We start from the raw sequence: 18,395 nt of genomic DNA on the forward strand, positions 1-18,395 counted from the left end.
TCTGATTTTCCTTTTGACAATTGTGCTAAAAAAAAGCAGTCCTCTGAGCTCGTCTTCAGTAGAGGCCCTTTTAGTAATAGTTGAAGGGAAAATTGTGAAAAGGCTTAAAACTACTACAGAAAGGATCATCAAATAGTATGAGCTTAATTTAAAAAGAAGAAACCATCACTTTAAATTTAAAAAGACACTGGCCGTGTTACAGACCATAAAGTGATACTGTCTGAGAGAAATGTAGTGCGTATTCACCTTATTCTATATTTTAGTACATTATTTTCCACCACACGGGTTTTGCACAACAAGGGTTATTTTTTGATTGGAAGAGGCCTGCCTAAAAACAACTGGCCCTACTTTCTCCCTCTTTTCTCTCTTTTAGCTCCTTGCCAGTGATCTATTAAGGCTCCTGAGTGGCTGGCTAGCCTGCCAGTATTTTAGGGCTGTCCAATAGCAGGTATGTCCTCAGTATGTCTCTGAATCGGAATCATTCAGTTCATCGTCCGCAGAGATGGAGGATAGCGGGCGCTCTGGCCTGCAGTAGGAGGCATGGTCAGGCCTCAGAGGCGGTGGGGCGTCAAAGGCCACGCCTTTGGAGATGTGGTTGTTAGTGGGGTGGTGGTTGATGACTGTCTGCGTAAGAGAAAGCGCAGGCAAAGCTGTGATGGTGACCATAGGGGAGGTGGGCATCATGGAATTGAGGATGAGCGCCAGGCAGTCGGCCACATCGCGGTTGGGAGCGCAGGACAGAGCTGGAGTGTAACCTGCAGATAAGAGAGGAGTGAGTGAATAAAAAAGTCACATTTCACTGTAGAAATACGTGTGAATGGTAAGATGAACACTGACCATTCTCATCCACGGCTAACACACTGGCTCCTTTCCCCAGCAGCTCCTGGACCACCACTGTCAATCCCTTCTTGGCTGCTACGTGCAGGGGCCTGCAGGAAGGTGGAGGGAGATGCAAATGTAAAAACCAGTCCAGTCTGAACTTTGTATATTACACTGCTGCACAACTGGGAGTACTACGTACGTCTGGAGAGCAGCGTTGGTGCAGTTGATGAGGTTCCTGTCGCTGATCTTCTCCAGGATCAACAAGGCACTCGTCTCATGACCCTGAGAGGAAAGTACAGTTGTCCCATTGTAACCACTGTTAGGTCAGAGGTGCTCATATGTGCTTGGTGACATGTTAATATCCACATTTCACCACAGCCAGCCAATAAAAAAAAAGCATTTCCTGTCTCTCTCTCTCTTTCCCGTGAATTGTTACCTTGCTGCAAGCCAGATGTAATGCTGTGTTCCTGTGTGAATCCTGTAGTGCCAGGTCTGCTTTAGCACTGCTCACCAACACCTCTGCAACACATGAGATAGTTACATGTCAAAAGGTTTAGATAAATAAAAGGCCAATAGTGTGTACTACGTGTCAGCGCATGTACTGACCCACAGTATTGGTCTGTCCGTTGAGAGCTGCCATCATAAGCGGCGTCCTGCACAAGTGGGTGTCGACTACGTTTGCCTGAGCTCCGTGGCTCAGCAGCAGGGAAACACACTCCACGTGGTCGGAAAAAGCTGCGGCGTGAAGAGGGGTCCTGTATCGACAACAATATATCAGCAAAGCTTGGGCTAACCCCGAACAACTTTCATAAAAAACGTGGTGGGTTTGAGTCTGTTTGCATCTCTCACCTGCCCTTAGAGTCAGTGGTGTTGACGATAGTTGCGCCCAGGGAGTCGATTAACATCTCAGCTACTCCCTCGTTATCGTTCATACTGAAACACACAGCACACACCGTCACATACCCCCACTGTCTGTCTACATTACAAGTAAAAGTAACCGAAGTCATTGCTACAAACAGACACATTATCTTACACAGCACAGTGCAGTGGACTGAAAGAGTTGCCCTTAATCTTCTTGAACACCTCCTGGTCTAACAACACTTCCACACAAGCATCATATCCTAGGAAAACAGAAAGAGGACAGGAGTTCAAAGGGAAGAACAAATGTACAATACTTCTCTGCAGTGGCTTCATACAGACATGTTTCTCAGGTGTGCTATGCTGTGTCCCAGTACCGTTGTAGCAGGCCCAGTGCAGAGGTGTGTAGCCCTGGTTGTCAGTGAGGTGTGTGTGAGTGTGTGAGCTGGTGGCGGTGGCCTGCAGCAGAGCACCTAGAGCACCCACACGTCCGCAAGCAGATGCCAGGTGGAGAGGGGAGCGGCCACGGATGTCTTTGACACACACGCTGGCCCCCCGCTGGAGGAGGGCCTCCACACACTCCTCCTGGCCGGTCACCGCCTGTGTGAAAGATTACAGAGTCGGAAACACATTAGAAACTAGAATTACTGTGCCGGGTTGTCTGCCTCTGCCACCAGTCAAGTTGCAGTTTATATCCATGTCTGTCCAGACTCATATAATATTTGTGGTGATTGGTGAAAACTTGGGAGGAATTGAATAAAAAGTATAAAGTGTCTATTGGGCTAAATGGACGTTTTTGCTAGTGAATATACATTTTTGAACTATTTAAGGAAGGATTATCATAGATGTATTGACTAAACAGGTACACGTGTACTTGATTATTATGTAAAGATGAATTCTCATAGAGTATAGCTACAAAACATGTGATGCATGCATGTAAGGCATAATGGATGAGATGGATGTCATTCACTCATTGTGTCATCCCAGTAAATGTGTATGTTAAATCTGGATGTTCATTCTTACATAATAGTTAAAAAAAAACTATTTTGAGGTCACAATGACCTTTGAGTCAAAAGTGCAACCAAGTCAATGTCTGACAAATATTCTTGAGTTATGGCCAAAAATGTGTTTTGTGAGGTCACAGTGACCTTTGACTACCAAATTCTAATCAGTTCATCCTGAGTCCAAGTGGACATTCGAGGTCAATTCGAAGAAATTCCCTTAAAGCATTTACAAGCATGTGAAGGATAAATGGATGGACAGCTGGCTGGACAGAGTCATAAAAAAGTAAAAAAAAATAAAAAATATTAAAATAAAATATTAAGTTAGTGGGTGGTAGTGAATGTTTCTCACCCCTCTGTGTAGTGCTGTCCTCCCCCAGCGATCCTGATTCTCCACACTGGCTCCTTGACTGAGTAGAGAGTACACACACTCTGTGTGTCCATTCAGCACTGCTAACATCAGAGGAGTCCTGTAAACGGTGCGGAAATAAATCAATTATTTTATTTAGATTTCCAGTGAAGCTAGTTTGAGCAATGAGAAGGTAATGAAAGCCTTCAGCCTGAGCCATTTTGACTACGCACACACACACACACACACGCACTCACTGTCCGTTGGCGTCTTGTGCGTCCACATTAATGTGTTGGTTGTTGTTGCTCATGAGCAGGCGCAGGCACTCTGGGTGGCCATTCATAGCTATGGCAGACAGACACACACATGCTTTGACATGACTTATTTTTCCAAAGCAACAACACGTTTTTCCATTTTTAAAGCCAGAAAATAAATAAATCTCCTTCGTGTGATGTAAAGGTGTTACATTCAAACAGATTTCTATGGCTGTGTGTAACTGTATGTATACCTGCAGCATGTATGGCTGTCTTTTTGTTTGTGTAGTCACGGGTCATTGGTGAGGAGCCATGGTGCAGCAGCAGAGAGACACACTCCTGGTGACCCCTGGAGCAGGCCAGGCTGAGGGGCGTCCGGCCGTCTGGGCTGCAAACGTCCACTTCCAGCAGGGACGACAAGAGAACCTCTAAAGCTCCACAGTGTCCGTGGTAAGCCTAAATCAACGAAGACACACACCCAGGACTCAAAATTTACTTTGTTTCTATTTATTATCCCCCGTTTATTGTTTTTTTGTGCCTTTATTTTGATAGCTTAACTGAACAGGAAAGGGAAGATAGAGGGGGGATGACGTGCAGAAAAAGGCAACGACTGGATTTGAACTAAGGCAACTGCGGTAAGGACTAAGCCTAAGGCGCCACACACATACTTTTTTGATGTCCAATTGTATCAGACAGGGCAGAGACAGTGAAATCCTGGATGTGAAAAGCAAAATACACAGACACTGACAAATACTTACCGCCAGGTGGAGTGGACTGACGGGAGCATGGCTCTCTGAGTCACTCAACATGTCTGTTCCTGATGTTTCCATTAACTGAAATACAGAGATGCTCAACTTATACCTCATTTTAGATCCACGTTTGTGCCCTTGACAAGTCACTGCCTCATTAAAGTCGCACCGACATTAATCCAGTCGCACTGCTCCATGTGCTCGATATTTATTAAATATAGTAGACGTTTTAGGTCTTATCTGCCTAACCACCATATTCCCCATTTGCCCAACAGAGGGAGCTACGTACAACGAATCAATGTAAGTGCTCATTGTGTTACAGTGGATGATGGAATTTCTTTCTTACCACATCAAGAGGTGTTTCACTTGCCATCTGAAAGAAACACAGACAAAGACTGTTTATGATACCATGACAAGTGAACATGTGTACTGTAATTTTCTCTACAGTTCTAAAACATTTTATCACATGGAAGACATCAGATTTAATTTGCGTGATGTTTCAGATGTTTCTGACCCTCCGTGTAGGACATGCAACATATGTTCACTCAGTGCGGTAGCTGTTACGCACCAGTTCTAGGCAGAGTGTGCGTCCGTAGGCTGAGGCATAGTGCACTGCACTGTAACCCTGCCTGTCTCTCACTCCTGGATCAGCATCGTTCCTCAACAGGTATTCCACACACCTGACAAAGACAAAAGAGAACACGTTTTTGTTTTTTTTTACTATAAAGAGCCTTCATCTGACACTGAGGATTCTTTGATACTTAAATAAAAACTATATCAATTAAACACATAGTACAACTTACTTTCCATCAGTGTCAGCTGCAGCAGCATAGTGCAGGGGGCTGCAGCCTCTCTGGTCCAGCTCATTGATGCTTGCCCCGGAGCCCACCAAAGCAAACACACACTGGTAGTTACAGTTGGCTGATGCATAGTGAAGTGGAGTCCTGGGATGTGCAGAGAGTCATCGTCAGCTATTATATATTCCAGCGAGGACTTCATACCTTCATACTCCCTCTACTCCCCGAAATGTAGTCGAAAGTCTTGCCCTGTCTTCAGACCTTCTATTCCTAGCATTTCTAGAATTAAACTGCATGCCTGTCTCACCTTCCAAAGTTGTCTTTCCTGTTAAAGTCCGCTCCTATGTTTAACAGCAGGTTCAGACACTCCAGGTTCCTGTTTGGAGAGACAGCTTTAACAGTTATGCTTTGTTGACATACCAAATCTATTGTAATCATGTGCATTCTGTTTGTGATAAAAACACAAGTCAACTAAATACAGAACATAAAAAAAGTGCACTAAATAGAGAGAAAACATTAAACAAAAGGTTACACTGTTAAATAAGCAACAAAGAAAATCATTAAAAGAAAGTGAGAAATGAAACAACAATAAGGCTGTAAGCAGGAATGATGACTCACCCTCCAGCTGCAGCAGCATGTAGACAGGTCCTTCCAAAGTCATCAGGGGTGTCTATGTCAAACCCTGCACCAATATGAAATCAGCATCAATAAGGATGTCAACTAGTTAATTCTAGTGGCAAGAATGGTGTCAGCATGAATGTACCTGAGGACAGCAGCTTCCTGCAGCAATCTGAGAAGCTGCTGAGAGCTGCCAGGTGTAGGGGGAACATACCATGAATGCCTCTCCTAAAAAAAATTAAAAGGCAGATAAGGCAAGTCATCACAGGACATGGAGGGTAAGGGATGAGAACATGGAGCAAAACAAAAAGGAGGTTGAAAGAATGGTTTCTGATGAGTTTATCTCCACTCATCACATTGTTTTTTTAGTAAATAACAAATTATGTTCAGTGGGAAGATAGACAGATGGTTAAATGTCAGTTGTTACTAACTTGGCGGTGTTGGCTCCGTGTTTGATGAGTGCTGTGATGATGAGCTCATGGCCACAGCGGGCAGCGATGTGAAGGGCAGTGTTTCTGCTCTTGTCCTCACAATCGATCTCAGCTCCTGCACACACATAAATAAAGGGTATATGTCTGCATTTCCATTGAAACCCCTTTTATTGTGCCACATTTACAATCACTACCAAGGCATGCAAACTAATTTGAATTCAGTCATGAAGCAAACATCATGCTGTGCAGGCTCTCACCATTTTGAATGAGGGCCTGCGAGCAGGAGAACCTTCCATGAGTAGCTGCCATGTGGAGAGGAGTCTTACTATCCTTACTCTGGACAGATGGAGGGAGTGACAGTGGAGAGAGGCAGAGGGGGACAAAGATGATGATTAGATTTTTCTGTACAGTATTAAGCCTTCAGATCAGTCTTGCAGTGAGTGTAGAGGTAAATTAAAGTGCCAGCATGGGAAGCTGACTCAACTGTGAGTCTAATACTGTAGTTGAACCCAGGATGAATACCCAAAGGCATAAAAAGGTAGCACTCACAGATTTCCAGGAAAAAGTGCTTGCCTTTGTGTGTTCATCCTGGGTTCAACACTGGAACTTAAGACTTTGGTTTAGCACCACAAGCACAATACTGGGAAGGCGCAAGATCCATCTAATACTGTAGTGTTAGAAAAGCTTAGAATGAACAGAAGCTATATTAGACCCCCTTGTGGACCACACATACACCCACACACATATTCCCTGAGCAGCTTGCAGCCTGAGGGAGCCACCCCCTCCCCCTCCCCCATCTTCTTCCATATGGCCTTGCATCTTGAGGCTGTGGGGACCTAATATCAGTTTCCATGACTGCTACCATAGTGTTAACAACACTGTCATTTAAACATTCTGCTAGATACTGGACAGCTGCAGATTGGTAAGAGCTGAGGCTCCTTTTCGTGTTGTTAAAATAATATGTACAGGCCATGTATACGCGCTCACTTCAGCTATATTAATATAAAGCCACTATTGTTTCTCAACTAAATCGGTGTGCTTTGTATGGAAGTGTATCTGCATCTGTACACACCCGCATGTTGATGTGAGCTCCGTGGGCCAACAGCAGCTCCTGACACAGCGCCCCCTGGCGTGAGGAGGAGGCAAAGTGGAGAGCAGAAAAACCCCTCTCATTCACCTGAAGCAAGGAACCAAATAACACGTAATTAAACACACACAATTACTACGCACATGCCATCTCATACAGACGCACACACACACACATAGACGCACCTGGTTGACGTTGGCCCCTGCCTCAATGAGCTCACTGACCACCACATCCTGTCCATTGTAACAGGCCAAATGGAGTGGAGTGTTGCCATACGCATTCACCTCGTTGACCTATGCAAAAAGAGCAGAAATCTATGCTTACGTAGTGTTTTTCAGGAACATAGCATGACTTGGCTTTTTTGCATTTTATTGACTTGAGAATATGATATTGATACCATTTTAAATAGCATTTATATTTTATTTTATTCATTTCATTCATTTATTAAGATATGGCAAGGTCAAAGAGTCATGGCACATTATGTACACATTAAGGACACTGCTAGTGCATGCGTGTGTGTGTCTGTACTGACGTGGACGCCCAGGCCCAGCAGGTAGTGCACTGTGCTGCTCATGCCACTGGAGGCAGCTGCATGGAGTGGGGTGTAGGCTTTCTTGTCCTTACAGTCGACCTCTGCTCCGCTGGCCACCAATAACTTCACCACCTCCAGGTGACCTGAAACAGAGAAGGGCAGTATGAAAATGACACAAAAAAGTGTCAATTCAAAGTCAATTCAACTAAGTCAACACATGTTCACTAGGGGATTTAGCAATTACTGAAAGCAGTATATGTTAGTGTGTATGACTAGGGAGAGACAGAGGCTTCATCTATCATGTTGTAACAGTCCTACCCATGTAGGCTCCCCAGTGGATGGCCCTTCTGTCCTTCTTGTCAAATGCATTAATGTTGGCTCCCCTGGACAGCAGCAACTTCACCATCTGTCACGCATAAGTAAATTAGCTGATTGATTTAACTGTTGACATGTATGCGAGTGTCTCTGTGTACATCTAAAAAAGAGACCAACCTCTACATGTCCACTGAAGGCAGCATGGTGCAGGGCAGTGCGGCCCGCTCGGTCAGACACATTGACGTTGCTAAGCAGCGGGACCAAAGCCTCAGCACAGCGTACCGCCTTGTTGCTTGCTGCAACATGGAGCGGCGTCTGCCAGTTCTTGTCCCGGGCGTTAACATCTGCACTGTGCTTCAGCAACACTGCCACTGCATCCTGGATGGAGAGCGTGAATGGGTCAGAGTGTGCAGACAGACGGTCTATTTTCTAACATGCCTCAGTGTTCTAACAAAAGTACGCACCAGTATGTGCAGGTGGCTGTGTGTGGGTGGTTATAAAGTATTTGCTATTCTTAGGGGGCTTCCATGCCGACAATAGCAATGAGAAGGAGAAACAACACGAGCGGCTGTGTTAGTGTGGGAATGTTGCCCAGGACCAAGCAGAATAGGTCAAGATATTTTGAAAGTTTATCAAAGACACAACACACTACACATTAGTTATGTCATTTTACCGCTTTAAGATTGTACGAATCTGTAAACATAATGCCGACAACAATCATTTTCCTATCTCATGCCAGTAAGGTAGCTACAAGATATTCCCCTTGCTCTGTTTTCTGTCATCACAGTGGCCTCAATGTAATGAGAGAAGAAGTCGCATTTTTGTTGCAGTGCTATCATTAGTGGGGAAGCCCCCTTCGTAGGGTTGAATTTGTGTTATCAAACACAGGTTTCTCCAAGGTATAAAAGCTGTAATAACCCAATTGCGTGACAGAGAAGAACATAGTAAAATAATTACAGTGGAGTCATCACAGCGCACATTAGCAGTAGGTTGTTTGTGTTTTGCGTTACCTCACTACATGAGGCAACAGCTCGGTGAAGAGGAGTCAACCACTTGTTGTCTTTGGCATTTACTCTGGCTCCTTGGATGAAAGAAGTGAGAGAGAGAGTGAGAGATGTCAGAGATATGTCAACATTGGCTGACATGGCAAAGGCAAACATGGTGGTAAAAATGTCTCATCATTGAAGGATACACTAAAAGGGCCAAGAAAACTAATTGGGGTGTGAATAGTAAGGAAAAAAAAAGACAAACTAATAGTTTAAAAGTCTTTTTCCATGACATGAGGGTGTTGTGAGCCAACAGTGCCTGGAAGATATAAAACTCCCATGACCCTCTTTGGCACAGCCTAGGGGTCAAAATAGCCCTGAAGCTGCACCTGTTGCTTGCTCTTCACATAATTGAGAAACAGTGAACACACACACACACACACACACACACACACACACACACACACTACGCTTGTGTTGTGACAGGGTGGGCCCCACCTCCTGACATGCTCAGCTGACTTCAGAGAAAGTAAAGCCGACACAGACCCTATCGGATGATTGATAAATCACAAAGAGAGGTTGACAGACAGAGCAGGGAGCATACACACAGGCATAGAAACATGAGGATGAGAGAGATGAAGAACAGGCAGTGGGTTTGAAGAATTTAGGAAGTCATGGCAGGAGAGAAAGAGGATGAGGTAAACTGACAGGAAACAAAGTGGTGTTGAAGGAACATGAATTTGACATTAAAACTATTTACTGTGAAATGAAATGCAGTTAATTTCTGTCAATCAATAAACAGCAAAAAAATGAGAGCTAATATGGACACACAGATGAACAACAGGACCAGATGGATGCATACATGGATGGCCACCAACAGCCAGTGTCAATAGATGAGTAAGCTTTCAAGCAGAATTGATACTGGAGGTGGATGGATATTAGTGTGGAAATCAAACCGAACGGAGAGCTGAATAGATTGATTAATTAAGGCTAGCAAAGCTGGGCTGCAGTGTTTACCTGAGAGGACGAGCAACTCAATGATCTCAGCGTCCCCCAGATAGGCTGCCGCGTGCAGAGGCGTCCGCTTCTCGTTGTCCTGGCACGAGACAAAACACAGAAAAACACAAATTTAAGCACGTGTGTTATTTCTCTTCTTTCATACAAAGACGGGAGACACATGCTCACAAACACACATCATGAGGGGGGGTGACAAGTCCCTAACAAAATCTATAAACCTCACGCTGCTGCAGACCGCAAGAAACATGAGACTACTTCCACCAGAAGAGAAGTGTCTATCATTTGTTCACTTGTATTCTTCTCTTCGCTCCATCACGTCAACAAACCCAGCTTCCGCACCCCCCACCTCTCTCTCTTTCAGTGCAGGAGAGAGCAATCAACAGAGTGGGGCTATAAACACATGTCATGTGACTGCAACAGGCCTGGGCCAGTGTTGCTGACTCCAGGAAGACTCAGTGTGATGACCCCAGCAATATACACCAACAGAAAGCACAGAGAGAAAAACAAAGAATGTGAAAACAGAGTGCGCTGTAAACGGAGAAAAATATATTCAGAAAGACAAGGGCCAGAGAGCGAAAGCGATTGGAGGGAAAAAAGGAGAGATATCAGGTGTAGGTTATATCCTTAAACCATAGGAGAGGGTAGTGTTGAATGAACAGTTCATGTGTCTTGCCCTGGCTGACAGCTATATAAGATGGGGTAGCTGCCAGAAGGCACGCTCAGTCAAGTAATCAATAGGAACCCAGATCAATCGTAGCCTACGAGCTGACTCCGGCTCTCCTTGGTGTTTTTTTATATGTCATGGTGTGTGTGTGAAGCTTAAGAGTCACAGAATATTACACAGGGATCGCAGAACACAAACACACTGCAGTGGGAATAAATCGTGGGAAACAGCAAGAAGTGTGTGTGACTCACCTGAATGTTGACATCCTCTTTCTTGAATATGAGGGAGCGGACTTCATCTGGGTCCACGTTGAAGATGGCTCTTAACAGAGACGGCTGTAGAGGGAAAAATCAAAAAGAAGACAAAATGCTCATGTACACTATTACACACTCGATGTACAAGGCAGTCATTTTCTATGCTGACAACTATGTTATCAGTGAGAGTTACGAGAGTTACAAATGGGAGAGTCTCATACACAGACACTATAATCCTGAGCTGGGAGAGAGCCACAGGTCAAATGGCCATATATCACCAGGTTGTTTATGACAGTAGCAGCTGCAGCATACGTCACATAAACACATGCATACATGTACACACCATTACAGAAATGTTTGAGTCTGTGAGGGGTTAAAAAGTTTGCCACCTGGTGAGAGGCCAGCTGATAAGAATATACAGTGGTGTAAAAAAAAAAAGAGAGGGGAGAAAATGACTAGGTTAGCCATAAATGCTGAAGCATTTCAGGTATTTTTATTAGGACCATTTAAACAAGTTACACAAGGTATTCGTGTTCTTAAGAAGACATGAGATTTCCCCAGAAAGAGGAAGCTGCAGATGAATGAAAGATACAAAAACACACTGAGCACAGCACTATAATCACTTAAGTTTCATTTTGGTACATGTGTGGATGTAAACAGTTGGCATGAGAGCAGGATGCCTGATACTGCGAGAGGGGTTTGTAAACACAGAACAGGGAGGCCATTCAAAAGGTTAAGGGAAGTACCACTATTTTAAGCTCACAATTCAATTCTGGATTGAAAACACAGTCGTCTTTTGATGTTTTTATATTTAGGTCATTTATTGTCTTTGTGACCTTTTATCTAACAACTAACAGAATCTTAAGAAGTTAAACTAAATCATCTACACCAACAACTTCGACCCACATTTTGAGCTTTATTACTTTTACATGGAACCCTGCAATATAAACAGTTTGTTACTGATACTGATAACCAGTGTCTGGTTTTGCAACATATTGCTGCACAGCCATGACTTTCTTCACTAGCCTATTTGACACCAAGATCTGAGTGACTAAGTGATTGAATAGATTTAATATTTATAATAACACTACTCTCCATTTACTCCATTATTTGATCATTATAACCAACGGTTTCTTTGTGTCATTATGTTTGGATAAGTAATTAATATAAGGACATTAAGTAGATTGATAATGTACAATTTGAAGCGGTGCTTTTCTTTGTGCTGACAACTCGCTGACACAATACAAAAACACAAGTACATGCAGACCTAGTGTCACATGTGTACCTTTTGCCCAGCCATGGTTGCTAATCAGTACTACCCCATCCCTCTCTCATTTCGTCCCAACTAAAAATAAGTGGGGCTGTCAGGCATGTCGGCGTCTGTCTCATGCCTATTACACACCGATGACCACTGCAACTATGTCAGAGACTGGAGAAGGTAGACACTAGAGCCGGCACATCTTCCCAGGCTTCACCCCTCTTGGTGAACACTTCAAAGAGCAGCTCTAACAGGATCAAAAGAACGTTCACTACCATGTTTCAATGCTAGGCTTGCCCTTTATACAGCACAACACTGGAGTCTACAAAGGCCAGGCTTTGCTGATAATCTATACAAACCGGCAGTCTCTTCTCATATGGCAGGGCTATATTGGTGATTGTATTGGTGCTATATTTAGCAATGGATGCCAAGTGTGGGATGTGCGTTCCATTTTCATGCAGTAGGATGTGTAACTATGCACTTCAGCTCAGGTTTAAACTTCAGGCCAGGTATGAGAAGTGTCACACAAAGAACCATCAGTAAATCTTTGAATGTAAATGCAATCGGTGAAGAACCAAACAGAAGGACCCGTCTCACCTTGTCCTCTTGAGCGGCAGCCCTTCGAGAGGCATGATGGGATCTGCGGTCTGGGGATGATTTGGGCCGGGGAGGTGGGGGCGAAGAAGAGGGCTCATCCTCCTCCACCTCCTCCAGCACCACAATACACACACGGCTAGCCCGCTCTGAACGCATCAGGAACAAACACTCACACACACACACACACCAACACAATCACTCACACACACATAAATACACTGTTCCCTCTTACATACGTGGGCAATTCAGGAGCACAAAGGTCAGCGATTAATCCCACAAAAGGACTCCTCGTGAACAAACCCTGCACATCTTCAGGTAAAATCCACTGTGAAATCCAGTTGTGTCCTCTATCTGTCAGTGTTGCTTTGCTGCATGTCTCCTCTCCTCCTCTCTCTAAGCCACACTCGCACTCTGTGAGCAGCAGTAGCGGAGACAGCAGGGAATTCCTCTGCGTAATGGTGGCAGTAAGCGGCATGCGGCAGAATGAGCTTGGGCTGCCTAGCAGCACACAGGAAGCTACATATCCTCACTGCTGTGCTGCAGCCAGGAACACACACACACACACGTCAGATGCAAAAAAACACACACACACACAGAGAGAGAGACCCTGTGATTAGCGTGGACGGGGGCCGTAGAAGCCAATGTATGTGTGGGCATGCGTCGCTCATTTCAGGCAGACTGCTGAAGCAAGCTCTTTCAAAAGGAGAGACAGAGAGAGAGGGAGAGGAGGGGGAGGGGGAGAGAGACAGACAGAGAGAGACAGAGAGAAAGAGGGAGGGAGGGAGAGAGAAAATGAAAGGAAGGGGGAGGGGAGTAGGGATAAAAGGGGAGAGAGAGAATAATAATTGTAGGCAGGTATCTACTGTAGAGCACTACAAAACAAGAAAAGAAAGCTGAAGATGAATGGAGCAAAGGACAAAGAGGGAACTTGGGACACCAATGGGTGCAAACTGGTTACAGAAAGTTAACTGAGAGACAAAGTGACTCACAATGCAGAATGTAAAGAAATGGAGATGAAGAGGGAGCGATAGATGAAAAGAGAACAAACAATGTAATGAATGGCAACAAGTGAGGAACACTGCGCAGCTAGGGCCCCATTTCTATGAGTTATCAGGTAACTTGCTGGATGGGGCTGAAGCCTGAGTCCCCCATGAGTTCTGTTAAGTGTAACAACAAAAGTGGAAGTGAAATGATGACGCTACAGTAGAGAACGATGGTGCAGCACTATTGATTCTTTAGTGAAAGCCCTGCTATCTTCAGCAGCCAATGCTACGTTGTTTGTTTTAATACACTTTAATACACTTTAATACTGTGTGGACATCTGAATGTCTGTTTTGTCATTTTATTATCTTTATTTTATGAATTCCGTGCTAAGCCACTCAACAAAGCACTGATCTTGGGTATTGTACATTAAAGTAACGGTGTGAAGCGTTGAAGATCTCCTCATATTCTATTAAATGTGAAAGGACTATCTGAAAAGCTGCAGCCCACACAGCCCTGTAAAAAGGAAACCATGTGCACTACACTGTTGTGTTGTTTTTAGAATTTGCTAAATAGGATTTTAGTGGTCTGCATCTTCATGAAGTTGGTGCTAAAATAGCAGCGGTCTTCCAAATGTTAGAAAATAAAAGAAAATGGATACCAGATCAGTGTGTGTACGTGTGTGTGTTCCAGTATGTTCTTTGGTTTATCGGTGGCATAGCTTCAAAAGTCCCCATCTCCTCATTATAAAACTGGAACAAACTGGCTTTGCCAGAGAATGTGAGGGTAGCTAACAAGACCAGTCTGTGCGTGCATGTCTCTCTGTGTGTCTCAGTCTCCTTCATATTCAACACAGATCCTAAAAAGAGCAATCTTGCCAAGCCACACAACCCCATTAACTCAGAGGGAGGGACGGAGCAAAGGAGGGCCAATCAGAGGGAGAGATTCAGTTGGATGGAGCTTTTCAGCAGACCTAAATTTGAAGTCTAATGGCCTTACCATTTACATTCTTAATATGAAAGACAGGCTAACAATCTTTCTGCTCCTACAGCAACCGAGCTGATGTTGCAGATTTGCTTTGAAAAACAGAAATAAATAATGATGTTTGGGTAGCAAAGTATATAAACAAGCTATGCTTTGTCTCCCACTCACTAGTGCTGGGGATACTCTCAGGAACGTAGCCCCAAGATGTTTACATTGCAGATCTGTTGCCATTTTCCAACAGAAAGGAGTCTTCCTGTGATCAGCATGTGTATTCATGTGTGTTTAAAGATGCAATCAGGACTCAAGGGCACGGCTGAACGTGGAATAGGCAGGACATAGTAGAGAGCACTCCTCAACACAAGCAACAACAACTGAAAAAAACATTTTGTGATGCGTTGGACACGTGCTGTCCTGAGGCAGGCAGAGCTCAAATGCGTGCTGCGTTTGTGCTGAGCTGGTGCTCATACAGCAATGGGACGCATACAGAAGGTGAACCTGATCTCGCCGCAACAACAAGAGGATGCGAGCGAGGTATTATCACAAATACCCAGAAATAAAATTCCACTACAGCCTCTGAGCTTTACTTCATGAGACCCTCAACGTGACAGAGTGCATGTGTGAGTGAAAGTATGCAGCTTGCACTGACCTCTGCTCTGACCCTGCGACAGGATGCACTGTGTGTAATGTAATCCCAGAAACACAAAGGCCAGCACGTGTGTGTGTGTGTGTGTGCGCGCTAGGACACATACTCACACAGACAGCAGCAATGAAGAGGCAAAACATTTAGAGATTTCAAAGCTTTTAAAGATCAGGAGAGGCTGATCTCATAACGCTCTGCTGTGCTGTTTGGTATGCTCATTCTGACAGAGACTGGAGAATGAGTCATTAACATTACATGAATCTGAATTGATACGGACATTTTTAGTGCTCCAAAATACACCCTGATATTCATGCCAGACCGCGACGAAGCAGCTTCACCTTCATGTTGACTCGTCTGTAGAAGGTGCTACTTTTCATTTGGTTTTAGTCATATCTAAGTGATATAGTTATCATAGTGTGTATCCTCACAGTGGTCTGGCACACTGATTCTCTCGACTCGTAGAGACACAGTCAGGATTATTCATTTAATGGATAAGTCTAATTTTTATTGTACAAAATGCAACGTAGGAAAACACAACTTAATAATAAGCAAGATACGCCACCAGTTTTAACACTGCTTCCTTTTCAAAACAAAATACTTTAAAATAGTTGAATAAACACTATAAACTGACGTGAAATACACAATGTATTTCAACATTCAAAGAGATGTTTCTCAAATGTTCTACTGCACAAGAAACAAATGAGTAACAGCAGTTGTTTCAGCTATGTGGCGGCATATGAAAAATCATATCATACAGGAAACTAAAGTAGTATAAGGTAGTATAAGGTACTAGTATACGGGTTTCTCCGGTGTATCGCGCAGTACTACCTGACAATTGTACTGTATGTATACTGTACACATTTACTTGTGGACTCTTTGGCTAGCAGCCATTAACACAGTCCTGCTAATGTATGCATCTTAAAAGCCCTAATCAAGGAAACACAAACAAAACTACAATACAGCCTCTTGTATGCTGAGTGTTTAAATGCCTCTACTATCTCTCCCCTCAAGCCGCCGGGTTAGGAGACTGCATGCTCCAAAGCTACAGGACGCCCTCTAGAGGACAAACTGAAGCCTTGACACTCACTCTTGTCCTCTTGTCTGAGTATGACTATTTTTGTCCATTTGTCCAGTCCTCTATCAGCACTACAGAGAACAATGGAGAATAGAGCGGCAGATCAAATCACACACACACTTCCGTTCGTGCTGACTGCTCTGAAGACTGGTCAGTCCAGGACAGGCCTGAAGTTCAAAAACATTATCTCTTACTATAACCATTTAGGCCAATTCTGAACCCACGCATAAGATTTCTAAGCACTTGTCTGCTTATTATATTTACCAATAAATCATTTAGTCTTTAAAATGGAATAAATAACGAATGCTTAATACAAGTGACCAGAGCCCAAAGTAGCTTTTAAATTGTCTGACTATTCAATTGCACTCAATTGACAATATGAAAAATGAGAAGAGAATGTAAAGCATTATATTAAAAAGATGTTAAAAAGTAGTTTTACTTGATAATGTAAATGATTGATACTTATAAAATATCACATTTTGTCTTGATTGACATGAGCCAACTGAATTGTTTTCCTAAGTAACGACCTCCCTCTACCTTTCAAGCACATACATACACAAAAAGTATTTTTTTAAATTTTAATTTAAAGTGTAATGCAACACACAATCTTTTTTTTAACAAGCTCCTTTAACTAACTAAGTTAAATAACTCTGTAGCTGCTGTCAAGTTACTGATCCCTGAGTCTAATGCCCGCTTCAATGCCCTGTGTATCAGTGCCTTTAAGCAGAGTTCACAGCAACTAATTTAAGCCTGAGGAAAGTGTGTAACGTTACTTAACGACCACAGCTGGAGACTTTAGAAGCAGCACCACCTGCTATTTTAGTCTGACAGCCTTTCTTATCTCCAGCAACAGGTGACTGACCACAGCTACCCCGGAGAAAATGTGCAGGGGCTGAACTAGACAGCTGACAAAGCAAACGCCCTGGGTAGCGTATCAGCTTGCAGTCAGTTCATTTGGAAACATGCGATCTAATTCAGGATAAAACGGTTCACTAATTTTAGGTTTATAATCTCACAGCGGGACGGAGCACAAATAGATAACCATACTTGTCTATCGTGAGTTAAAAGTTGCTAACAAACATTAGCAGAGCAGGCAGAGTTAGCCACCCTATCCAGCTGTGTTCAGCAGCCCATCACCACCAGTAAAGAAAAAAGCAATAAACAGCAACAGTCAGAAACACCGAACAACACTGACAACCGGCAGTGTAGTTATTCACTGATGTGACACGAAACTGACCGAGTTAACTGAATGAAGTTAACGTAAGTCAACAGGTGACACGACGTTGGCAATGTTCTTACGTCAACTGGTTTTCTGTCAACTGGTAACTGCTAGCTAGTTAGCTAACATGTCAGTTGACTTAACGGTTAGAACGGTAGCGAACCTTAACGTTAGCCGGTAACCTAGACTACACCGGTCGGTCGGTGCTTAGTAACCGTGAGTTAACGTTAGCTGTTCCACGTTAGTGAAGTTAAGCTATCACTAACATGAACAGTCGGTGTAACACGGTGTTCACTAACGTTACATTAGATTCCAACCAAACTAGAGGTTAACCAGTTTTACAAAAAGTGACACCAGCGGTAAACTAGAAAGATTAACGTTACCTGGTCTTGTATCTTCAGTACAGCCATTTTCCCGGTGCAAAGCCTAAAAGGAGGCAGTAACTCGCCCGGGAGTTACTGTAAATTAGCCGGGGAAAACTGGATGAGGACAGACTCTCCGGAGCGGAGTCAAACGGTGCAGCTTCCCCCCTCTTCCTTCCTGCCATAGACAAACTCACCACATCATGGGACAGAGATGACAAACCGGGAAAGTTGGGACCGAAACCCAGCAGTCATCAAACTGCACACAACATAATGCCGGCCAACACTGCCGACAGCTCACACACCCAGTGACTGGCTGCAGGGACAGACCATTCAGCGGCAATAATGATTCTTATGTTTCACATTTTAATGGACATTTGAACACTAATACCTGTAACGTTAATGCTCTAATTTAAATGTGTCTGTCGTACTTTACTGTAACTTCATCAGCATTTTATTTCCTCCCCATTAAATATTTATTCTTACAGTGCAATTCAAGAGGTGTACACTTCCTGCATTTACGATGTCATAATGATAAAGGTTTG

The 18,395-nt window shown here is 43.7% G+C and overlaps 1 protein-coding gene across 2 annotated transcripts; it reads right to left on the reverse strand.

The window, feature by feature from the left end:
* Positions 1–456: 456 nt before the first annotated feature.
* Positions 457–18,160, reverse strand: LOC118342412 (serine/threonine-protein phosphatase 6 regulatory ankyrin repeat subunit A). 2 transcript variants are annotated; one of them, XM_035680937.1, is made up of 29 exons: positions 17,872–18,160; positions 10,732–10,815; positions 9,817–9,895; positions 8,824–8,894; positions 7,991–8,191; positions 7,817–7,904; positions 7,499–7,641; positions 7,152–7,259; positions 6,952–7,056; positions 6,137–6,215; positions 5,880–5,994; positions 5,594–5,676; positions 5,449–5,512; positions 5,138–5,206; positions 4,837–4,977; positions 4,602–4,713; positions 4,380–4,406; positions 4,043–4,117; positions 3,539–3,740; positions 3,288–3,375; positions 3,034–3,151; positions 2,058–2,280; positions 1,856–1,943; positions 1,672–1,755; positions 1,429–1,577; positions 1,259–1,341; positions 1,022–1,104; positions 838–929; positions 457–755 (listed from the first exon to the last, which is right to left on the reverse strand). In XM_035680937.1, exons 1-29 carry the CDS (start codon positions 17,896–17,898, stop codon positions 457–459), a joined length of 3,180 nt encoding a protein of 1,059 aa, XP_035536830.1. In that variant the 5' UTR covers positions 17,899–18,160. The 2 variants fall into 2 exon arrangements, with proteins under 2 accessions (XP_035536830.1, XP_035536829.1); XM_035680936.1 differs by lacking the exon at positions 17,872–18,160 and adding an exon at positions 12,590–12,745.
* Positions 18,161–18,395: the final 235 nt, after the last annotated feature.

Source organism: Morone saxatilis, unplaced genomic scaffold (genome assembly GCF_004916995.1).
Source record: "Morone saxatilis isolate NCDOM2014 unplaced genomic scaffold, NCSU_SB_2.0 Contig9, whole genome shotgun sequence".
NCBI classification, from domain to species: Eukaryota; Metazoa; Chordata; class Actinopteri; family Moronidae; genus Morone; species Morone saxatilis.

Coding starts and splice junctions, on each gene's coding strand:
- LOC118342412 (XM_035680936.1), bottom strand. CDS start 12,745: ATGCGTTCAGAGCGGGCTAGCCGTGTGTGTATTGTGGTGCTGGAGGAG. Junction 5,207..5,448: donor CATGCTGCTGCAGCTGGAGG/GTGAGTCATCAT, acceptor CTCTCCAAACAG/GAACCTGGAGTGTCTGAACC. Junction 3,376..3,538: donor GACAGCCATACATGCTGCAG/GTATACATACAG, acceptor TGTCTGCCATAG/CTATGAATGGCCACCCAGAG.